The sequence below is a fragment of the Sphaeroforma arctica genome (assembly GCF_001186125.1).
Source record: "Sphaeroforma arctica JP610 unplaced genomic scaffold supercont1.89, whole genome shotgun sequence".
In the NCBI taxonomy this organism is placed as follows: Eukaryota; class Ichthyosporea; order Ichthyophonida; genus Sphaeroforma; species Sphaeroforma arctica.
Genome location: NW_014040469.1, coordinates 3613 through 14277, shown reverse-complemented (window position 1 = coordinate 14277; position 10665 = coordinate 3613). Strand labels below are relative to the sequence as shown.

General features: G+C 44.8%; 2 protein-coding genes across 2 annotated transcripts; both read left to right on the top strand.

Moving 5' to 3' along the window:
* Window positions 1-1221: 1221 nt before the first annotated feature.
* SARC_02059 (hypothetical protein) lies at window positions 1222-2731 on the top strand (the record flags this gene model as incomplete). The annotated part of the gene is made up of 3 exons (XM_014304182.1): window positions 1222-1699; window positions 1881-2133; window positions 2181-2731. Exons 1-3 carry the CDS (start codon window positions 1391-1393, stop codon window positions 2729-2731), a joined length of 1113 nt encoding a protein of 370 aa, XP_014159657.1. The 5' UTR covers window positions 1222-1390.
* A 43-nt stretch (window positions 2732-2774) lies between these two features.
* On the top strand, window positions 2775-3736 carry SARC_02058 (hypothetical protein; the record flags this gene model as incomplete). The annotated part of the gene is made up of 2 exons (XM_014304181.1): window positions 2775-3252; window positions 3303-3736. The coding sequence occupies 2 exons, from the start codon at window positions 2775-2777 to the stop codon at window positions 3734-3736; spliced, it is 912 nt and encodes a 303-aa protein (XP_014159656.1).
* Window positions 3737-10665: the final 6929 nt, after the last annotated feature.

Here is a 10665-nt window from a genome sequence, read left to right as displayed (position 1 = left end):
CCGTGGGACCACATTCAGGTGGATTACATCCCAATGCCACTTGAGTCTAGACGGAAGAACAATTACATACTTCACGTCCTGGACATCGCTATGGGCTACTCAATTATTCGAGCGACACCGGACAAGACGAAGGAAACGACAGCGCAGACATTACTGGTAGTTTTTGGCGAGCATGGGTTCCCACGCACGATACAGACGGACATGGGTAATGAATTTACCAGTTATCCAACAATGGGGCGAGGAACAAGAGAGTATTGCTGAGTGTAACGACTACCGGAAGGGACTGGGACTACCGCCTGTAGATATCCACCCCCAGGTACCATGCTTGACCCTTCTGGAGGGGGAGACTCACGAACAATTTGCAGACACTGGAAAAGTTAGAGAACTTGACGAGACCCTTGAAAACCAGCACAGCGACATTGCTATGTTCCCTAAGGCGGCGGCAGTACCACTGCTATGTGCTGCTCAATCGGTTAAACCTGTGCGCACACCGGCTCAAGTACTCCACTAACAAGATACGATCATTGAGAATGTTCTAACCCGCCGTGCCCAGACCACAGATGATCACATGTTGGCTACGGTGGATGACCACGTAGTGCTCTTATCTGATCATCCGTCAGACGACGCCCAATTGTCAACCGACCAGCTGGTAGTCCCCACTAAGATACAGCTGGGTTTGGACCACGTTCCGGCCTCTGAGACTGACCCTTACCAACCCTTACCAACTACTGCTCGGGTAATGGCTTCACACACACCATCAACTTTCCCCGATGAGGACGACGATACTATATATGTTATTCGTGATAATTTCCTCTCTGACCAACAATTGCGTCCACCAGACAGGGACCATATACGCCCAGAACCCCCAACTCCAGATATGACATGTCTACCAGAACCACCCAGGGATACGGGTATAACCATTGGCCAGTTTTCCCACCTCTACCCAATCACCTTTATCTCGAGTAAGCTAAACGACGCCCAGCTCAATTACGACGCTACCTCCAGATAAATGCTCGCAATCCGCCTAGCGGTCCGCAAGATAGCTTTCCTGAGCCACCGTTCCTTCCGAGACACAGTGGTGTTGCCGGACCACAAACCATTAGAGAATATTGTCACTATCCCGCGCCCTATCTGCATTCACGCTCAGTATAACACCAGCGATGGATGCGGAGTATTGATGATATCAATGAGATTAGACTTGACATGTACTATGTTACGGGACCGCTCATAGTGTTCGGCGACTATCTGTCATGTTGCCTTGACACCACCGACAAACTGTTGGAGGTGGCAAATTCTCCTGTTACATTTACCACACAGGAACCTCCCCAGATCCAGAAGGTGACGGTAGCCTTTGCGACGAACCTCGGATACATCCCATAGCCGTACGTCGATGCCGGTTGCCCAGTTCACGGACTGGGTTGTACCCTTCGATACCACGGACATCGACAGTCGGACCCTCAACTTCAGTTGGGTGGACCTATCCCAACAACTGTGGGGTCCTTATGACATTGAGCTCTTTGCAAGTCATGAGGACCATGTGCTGGTTATCTATTGCACAAAGGATGGCATTGGAGCTTATGGAAAAGACGCCTACCTTGTGGATATCCAGTTCGAGCACTGCTACATGAACTATCCGTGGCGAAATATCGACCCGTTCCTCCGTACACGGGTCCTTGGATTGCCACATACGTCCCTGGTGGTTTGTGTGCCGTTTTGGCCCAATGCCCCTTGGTTCGTCATGTTATTCTCCCTAATCCAGTGCACACGATACCTTTCTCCAACGCGGCTGGCGTTCAGTCGGCCTTCTCAATTGGCAATATACGATACTTGCCCATGTTAAAGGTACCAAACCTGTATTTTGTGTGCCTCAGACGTTCTAGGCCCGTGTTGGTCTCTCACGGCCACCGCGGTGCCTACATGCAATCGGTTACCAACCTATGTCTTGTCTGACGGCTACGACACGCCCTGTAACTGAGGTGTCACCACTGCCCAAGGCCACGCAACAAGGTCTTACTGCCGCCACTGACAGGGCGATTAGCCTCCATGACTGTCTGGCACTTCGTGAAGTGTTTGACGATGAACCCCTCACACAAGGCCAGTCTCAAGTGGTGACGGACAAAGAGGGGGGGAGTTGTTCCCTCTGGCGCCGTCCCTTCCTGTATTGGACCACTTGCCCACAGTAGTTACCTCCGCACCGGAACATGAGGCAGCTGCGCTGAAGTTTGTCGAGGACCCTATTCCTCCGAAACTACAACACGCTGCATTCCCAGATAATTGGATGCAAGTCCAAGAAGTTACGGAGGAAGAAATGTCTGCCCGGCGGCCAGATTCGAACCCTGGTACTAACCTTCGCAACCCGTTAGAACGCACACAACCGAACATGTCTGAGTTCAAACGTCAACTTGCAGTTGTGGCCGACTACACTAGCGACCTGACTCGGTTCGAAGACGCGTTCGACTCTACGGCCAGCCTTCTGCCTTTTCAAGAGGTGCCGCTGGGAACCACAGCTAGGGTTCTAGCGGCTGTAGAAGTCGACCAGGACATGCCCTTGCACAAAACAGTGCCTGTTATAACCGACGACCTCTTTATCCTCCGTGAAGAGGATACACAGGATGCTCAAGATCGTACTCGGAGGGAAGCGATTGCACCCCCACCGGACTTCGACTACATGATTTCGGAGGATCCGTCTATCAAAGCCTGGCCACCGTACCCAACGATTGCAAGCGACTGAACAAGCAGTCCTAGAAGCAATCGACGCCTTACATATTTAATGTATGGACCAGCCGGTGGGCTCGGAGATGGTATTACGTGTCCTTTGGATATGGCACGATGGGTTTACCCATCTGTTGCCGCAATGTCTCCGGGCGCTGGCCCAACAGAAGTGTGCGTGGAGCATTCCCACGCACATTCTCGACACGATTGTTGCCTCCTGCGGTGATTACTCGCGGGTTGGCCTACCCAGGCTTTTACAACAACCTGGCCGACCTACAACAATGGGCCAAGAGGTGAATCTCGATTACCTCTCGGTACGAGTTGATGCTGATAACTATGTATCTATTATTCTTGCACAGGACGGTTGCACATTGCGGGCATTTGCACAACCGCTCCACCAGTCTGAAAACTCAGCTACGGCGCTGATTAACTTCTGCAATGCACAGCTCCTGCCTCGAGGCCATGTTCAGACATATGTAGTGGACAAGGCCAGTGTGTTTATCTGCGATGAATTTACGCGGTTCTGGCTCGTACCGTCAAGTACTGGCTTAAACGCTCCTTAGGGGTTGGCCTCCACCACCAATGAAGAGCTATGGTACCTGATTTTGTAGCAAATTATAATGCAGCGGACTCTAGTGTCATTGATAACACCCCTTACACCCTAGAAACAGGTCGCGTTTATCCCCACCACAGAGACAGCCTCGTAGAAGCTGTTCTTGACGAAGCCCTGGGCTGTACGGAGCCGACGGTTTCGCTCACACAGGTACTTTTTCCCCGCGATGAACAAGCTGCGGCTGCAGTCGAGAAGGCTCGAGCTGCCCAGAAACTATCAGCGGATCGATACCGTATCGATGCCCCAATGATCGAGATTGGCCGCGAAGTGCTTTATATGCCGATGGGCACCCCAGGGCACAAATTTGCAAAGGACTGGCTTGGACCAGCTACATTGCTGGCGCATGTGGCACCCGTGATGCACTTTATCTACGATGCAGCCCTCAACAAAAGAGTATCGGGTGCATCTTAAGAACATAGAGGCATATATCCCTCCGATAGGACGCAAGGATTGCAGACCGATGGGCACGATTTCGGCCACTCTGTTTGGCCAGTGGTTATGTTACTCTTCCCAGTTTTAACTCGTACCATCGCTGAGCCTTGTCCTTTGCTATATCTGTACGTTTAAGGAATAGGAGCATTCTCAACTGCTGCAGTTAGAATTGAACTCAGTCCTGGGCTTCGCATGACCTTGTTTAATAAGGACGTAACCAACCAACACACAATTGGCCAGTCACGAAAAGTGTCTAGCTCATGCTGGTGTCGCTGCAGGATCAAGAAACTTGTTCAGGGTCAAACGACTGCATTAAAGCGGAAATTCATTGATGGGAGCGATATCATTCGTCTCCAGCATGACCGTAAACGCATTAAGCGTACAGGTTAGCGTGTCGAGGTCATGGTTGTTTATAAACTCGACCTGCTTACTGTTTGCATCCCAGTTCGACTTAAGTCGACTGATCTGTCCCTTGTACTTCTGGTTATCCCTGTGGTCTTGTCCACGTTGGGCTTGAAGTAGCTGATCGATGCGTTTCTGCTTGGTCGCGATCATATTAGCAAAATATGATACGTCATCGGTACGGTGCTCGTCATTGGCGATTTTCATCTTAATAGTGTAATCGTCGACCGATCTATTAAGTTCGGTCACCTCGTCAGAGTGAAAATCTTCTGCGGGTTGGTGTGAGGCAGTGCGATCAAAGCGATTAAATTCGACATCGTTAACACGTTTACGGGAGTGTTTATTACCTCGTGTAAAGTCCATGGTCGAGGTCTTTCGGTGCTCGGTTCCTGGGATAGTCGTTGGTATTGTGATCTTGGGTGATTCATGTGTCTGGATGACTTACTCAGTCTTAATTGGTTTCCGACGATTGTCATACCAGTTGGGTAAAGGTTGCGGATTGTTTTTACCTGCCTCTATAAGATTCGATATTTTAGGGTTTTTAGATAAATAAACGCGTAGGTAAATTCTAAGTATCGTGTAAATATCAAAGTAAATAAACGAAATGGGACGTTTAATAAAGTTAGGTATGCCTCGTGAAAACAGCAATACTCTGAGGGATTGTGAGGCTGAGACATTGCCTATATATAATCCTCTCAGTACTGTTTTCGCCGAAGGGATTTTATTTAGTGTTTCTTTGTCGCTCTATTAGAAACTGTGGTATGTTTCACTGGGGCGAATCTGAGAGACTCATAAAATCTTATCTTTAGAAAAAGAGAAAAAAAAGAAGAAGAAAAATACTCTTGATGTTCATAGTTATTGTCTTAACCAATAACTTGCCACTATCAAGAATTACCAATTTAGCCTTCATCAGACTGGCACATCTGGTTGGCTGATCGGAGGATCAACTAGGTAACGTTAATAGTCCCTAGAAACCTATATTCGGTTGAGCCATCTCGCTACCGAAGTATTCAGATATAAATAAAGTTGGAAAGTAAATATAGTTCTATTAATAGAACTAGACCAACTCTTATGTTTGGTATTTTACTGAGGCCTTTTAATGGCCTCGTCCAAACATCTGATTTGTAAAATGGAAAAGGTATAGAATTAAGATCAACTAGGTAACGTTAATAGTCCTAGAAACCTATATTCGGTTGAGCCATCTCGCTACCGAAGTATTCAGATATAAATATAATTGGAAAGTAAATATAGTTCTATTAATAGAACTAGACCAACTCTTTATGTTTGGTATTTTACTGAGGCCTTTTAATGGCCTCGTCCAAATATCTGATTTGTAAAATGGAAAAGGTATAGAATTAATAAAAACTGTTACAAACCATTTAAGGAAAACCTAAGTTTACGTACTTTTAAGAGTACGTTTTACGTACTATTAAGAGTACGTTTATTACAAGATTCTAATGTGGAGGCCCGGCTTGTACAGAGCGAACCACAGGACGCTTCTTCGGGACCATAGTGGGCGTTGATACACTTCCGTGCGGGAAGGGAGCCAAACGAGCATGTTATTTACTCAAAGATGTGTATGTACTGCGAGTTCCAGCAGTGGAAGGAAGACAACCAACACGCATCGACATCACCAGTAGAGATGCACACAGAAAGGTGATTTACATTGCCAAGGGCTCATTTAGCCCATATACAGCTCCGAAAGAACCAAGAATCGCACGGATTAGAGAATGGCGGGCGTTGACCCAAGTGTGATGGTCCACGAGCGTGTGCGTGTTGAAATTGACGCACATGCCGAGGTTATACAAGAAGGCATCAATTCTCCGGGGCCAGCTGTACCAAATCATCGTGAGACCGCTAGCAATGCATCACATACAGTAGTTGAGCCTAGTTCTCGTATAGTATCATCTAATATAAACAACAGCTTACATATCACTGCACGGCAAGAGGGACCATCCTACGAGCTTTTCCATCAGCTCGTTACTTGGGTTGAACGTACCTATGAGTGTTGATGCGGTGATCTCTCCCAGAGGCACAAGAACAGGGAGAGCTGTGGGCCCTGACGGTATAACAGTAGACGCATAAATGAGTACACGCTACTCGCATAGGGTTTGTGCCCTTCAAACACAATGCTGCAAGTAACTCGACTAGTACCGCGGAGGCTAATACATGCACACATACACGTGTAGATGATCGTAATCGGGAAGCAACTACAAGTAGTGACATAGATAGTACTGCTGAGGAGGTTGACGCTAACACGAGTGGGGTTACACAGATAGAAGAAGTGAGAGAGGTCGACATTGACACGCGCCCATTAGATGACAACTATAAGACAGGGAACATTCTGCTCGATGATGAGCTGTACGACGTGTAAGATTCGGTCTATCAAGGCGATATTAACGCCTTAGAGTAATTAAACGCTTAGGTTAAGTCTAAGTATCGTGAAATTCAAAGTAAATAAACGAAATGAGTCTTTTGGTAAAGTTAGGTATGCCTCGTGAAAACAGTAATATTCTGAGGGATTGTGAGGCTGAGACATTGCCTATATATAATCTTCTCAGTACTGTTTTCGCCGAAGAGATTTTATTTAGTGTGGTGATTAGGTTCGTCCTTGTTAAAAGGTATTTGTAACTCACTATATCTGCCACAAAAATAGTGAGCGGGTGTTGTACCTGTAACCGGATCAGCACACTCGTTCATCTGTGTTTGTATCCACTTAAGGTGGCACGGCCAATCATCTGCATCATTCGTTAATGCAGCATGTAAGAAGAACTTAAGTCGTCTATGGCGCGTTTCATTCGCGCCTTGTGTTTGCGGTTTATATTATATGATACATCCCTTTTATGGCACATGCCTGATACGAGTACTAACGATTCCATTACGTCATCGCAGAACTCGCTACCGTTATCAGTGCACATTATACCTGGCCACCCATCAGTGCACATTATACCTGGCCACCCATCAGTGCACATTATACCTGGCCACCCGTGGTCAGCAAAGACTTGGCAACATAATTCTGCCACGATCTGCGTATTCTTGTCCATTAAAGGATAGAGCAAGTTATACCGTGACGCCACATCAAAGAAGTGGCATACGTAACGGTCGCCTGTGTGCTCGGACGTAGGCAGGTCGCCATGGAACATCTTCAGTCACACTCTTAAGCGGTGCGAACCCAGAGCGCTTAATCTGGTTGAGATCACAGTCTGTACATGACTGATATACTCTGTCAACTAAAGTTGCCAGCTTAGGGTGCGCGATCCCATTTCGCTTAGCATCTTTAAGTGCGTCTACTACGTTCTGGTGCTTCAGCTTACGGTTTTGCGTCAGCCAAGCAAGAATGTTTTTATCATTCTGCTCCTCCGGAATAAAGGTAGGGTGTTGTTGCGTGGTCTCTAAGTCTGTAGTATTTCCAGACTCATGTCCTTCTTTCGCATGAGTGTCATAAATGCGCTCGTGTGCGTTTGATATACCTGACTTTTTTAATAGTCGCATAGTATGTGTATATGCTTCAGGATTGTCTTTATTATTCCCTTAAAAAATAGGGTTGAAAGACTTCGGGCTTGAACCTTATGTTATTAAACAGAGTCCTAGCTAGAGACTGACGCTTCTTAACTGTAGTGTCATTAGTAGATTGTATTTCTTGTGCACAGACTTCAAGTGCTGCGTTGCCTTTAAACTGCTTTGCTTAACGTTCTATTGCGCAGAGAGTGGAATCTCTGATTTATTGACCTTGTTAAGGAAGGTCTCAGAAGGGGTCCATTTGGTTGTTCCAATGGGACCTATACGACATTTTATAGTATGTCTCCAGGGCGTTTTCTGGACGGCTCGGGTATCCTGATATAGGAAAGTATCTACTTCCCTATCTAAATATATTGGCTCGCATTGTATCATGCTTATTAATTTATTGTGCCATGGATCTTTACTCCGTATTGGGCAACACAACGTGATGGTAGCTTTGTGTATATGAACATAATTTAGTAACTGGGCAATTAACTGCCATGGTGGATTAGCCCACGCATTATGTTGGAGAAGTCTATTTGAAAGGCGTGTCCCAAAAGATGATTTAAAGTCCTGTAATTCGATAAATGTGCATTATGACGTGCAGCAAACATATCTATGGTATGTGGCCCAAATATCTTTTGAGCCAGTTCCAACCACCTGGGGTTACATTTCCAATCAGTGGCTAGTAACTCACGTACGGATTTATTAAAGTCCGGTACGAAGCGTGATAATATATCCGGTATATGGTTATGTATTCCTGGCAGATGTTTTATATCAAAATGAAACTTTGATATTGTATCATGCCAGCGACTCAGTAATTGTGAGTCGGGTTTCATCTCTTTCATAAATTGAAGAGATTTCTGATCACACATCAGCGTAAATGCTGTTCCGTATAAGTAATCTCGAAAGTGTGATAGAGCTGCCACTATGGCTAATAGCTCTTGTTTAACAGTTGGATAATTCAACTGTGAAGCATTCATCGCTCGACTAAAGAATTGTATATATCTCGGTTTGTTATCTATACTGATATAATACTCCTCCTAGAGCTAAGTCGGAGGCGTCCGTTGCTATTTCCAAAGGCACGCCATCGACTGGTCCTTGTACAACAGGGGCTTGTTGGACTGCGTGCTTGAGCGCTTTAAATGCGTCATCACAATCTTTAGTCCACAAGTATCCTAGTTTACCTTTATGACATCTTAAGTGTCCAAAAGATTTAAGGTAATCATCCAAGTGTGGTACTCCATCTGAAATGAAGTTTACGAACCCGCACATGCTGTTAACATATCTTCCTGTAGTTGGTGTTTGCCAATCTAACAGGTGTTCTACCTTACCGGGATCGATCTTAATACCTTCTCAGATATACGATAGCCTAAGAGCTGTATCTCGCTCATTGCGAAGTGGCATTTCTTCTCGTTAATCTTGAAGTTTTGCTCGTTGAGTCTCTTAAGGACTCGTCTGACTAATGCGGTGTGTTCGCCCTTAGTTTTAGAAAAGATGACTATGTCATCTATATAGACTTGCACGTTAGGCATGTCTGCAAACATTTCTTTCATTACTTGTTAGAAGAATGCTGGTAGAGAGTGCAACCCGAAAGGTGCTCCTCTAAACCTGTATTGTTTACCTTTCCACGTAAAACTAAGGTATTTGCGATGTGGTTCATTTATCTGCATTTGATGGTATCCTTGTGTAAGGTCTATAGTTGTAAATACTGTAGCACCTTCCATCATTTGCAGTAGCTCGTTTATACGAGGTAGGTGAAAGCTATGAGTCAGCAATAGTTTATTAATCGGACTCATATCTAAACATACTCTGACTTTCTTAAACGATCCGTCAGAGTTATGTTGGTCTACAACTAGCAATGCCAAGTTAACTGGCATCTGTTGATAGATAATTTCTATCACTCCATCTGCTAACCATTTCTCAACTTGTTCTCTTACCACAGCCTCGTGTATCCTGGATACATAGTTCCTTGAGGGACACTTTAACTGTGTAAAATCCATCTTGGTTAGGTCAAGACTGACAAATCCGTCGTTAAAGCGGAATTTTGCCCAATTTGTGATCATTATCTTCTTATTAACTAGAATCAGATCCATGGTTTTGTTCGCAAATTCAGGTATTAATGCCTTGACTGTGTCTGACGGGGGTTTATATGGATTCAGACAGTTATCGTCTGATTGATCCTTTAATGGATCTACGGTATTCGGTAGACCAGTTACGGTTATACCTAGAGTAAGTAAATCGCTCAATCCGACTATAATGTCGTACTTCTGTGACATCTTAACTATGTAGTGATATTTCTATCATCGGCCAGGGAGAGTTTAACATCTGTGGCCATGGTATCATACTTAGCAGGTTTATCATTAGCTAACATGAGGTGAGTGAGTGCACCTTTCAATGTCTTTCATTAAGGCAAAGCGGTCGGATATACATGTGATTAAGAAAAATTTCGTGGTAGTTATCTACCTTTACGTTCAAGTAGTCTAAGTAGTTAATACCTTTGCTAACTTTAAATGTGTAAGATTCGGTCTATCAAGGCGATATTAACGCCTTAGAGTAATTAAACGCTTAGGTTAAGTCTACTAATCGTGAAATTCGAAGTAAATAAACGAAATGAGTCTTTTGGTAAAGTTAGATATGCCTCGTGAAAACAGCATTAGTCTGAGGGATTGTGAGGCTGAGACATTGCCTATATATAATCCTCTCAGTACTGTTTTCGCCGAAGGGATTTTATTTAGTGTTTCTTTGTCGCTCTATTAGAAACTGTGGTATGTTTCACTGAGGCGAATCCGAGAGACTCATAAAATCTTATCCTTAGAAGAAAAGAAAAAACAAAGAAAAATACTCTTGATGTCCATAGTTGTGTAGAAATACGGCCTCCGGTCAGTCTAAAATATCAAGATCAATTGAGATAATACGTTGGTTTTTATTTGTATTTAAAATTTTTTAATACAAGCTCTTTTTCCAATATTTCCAAAGTGTTCTAAATTCACTTTGATGGCTCCAAT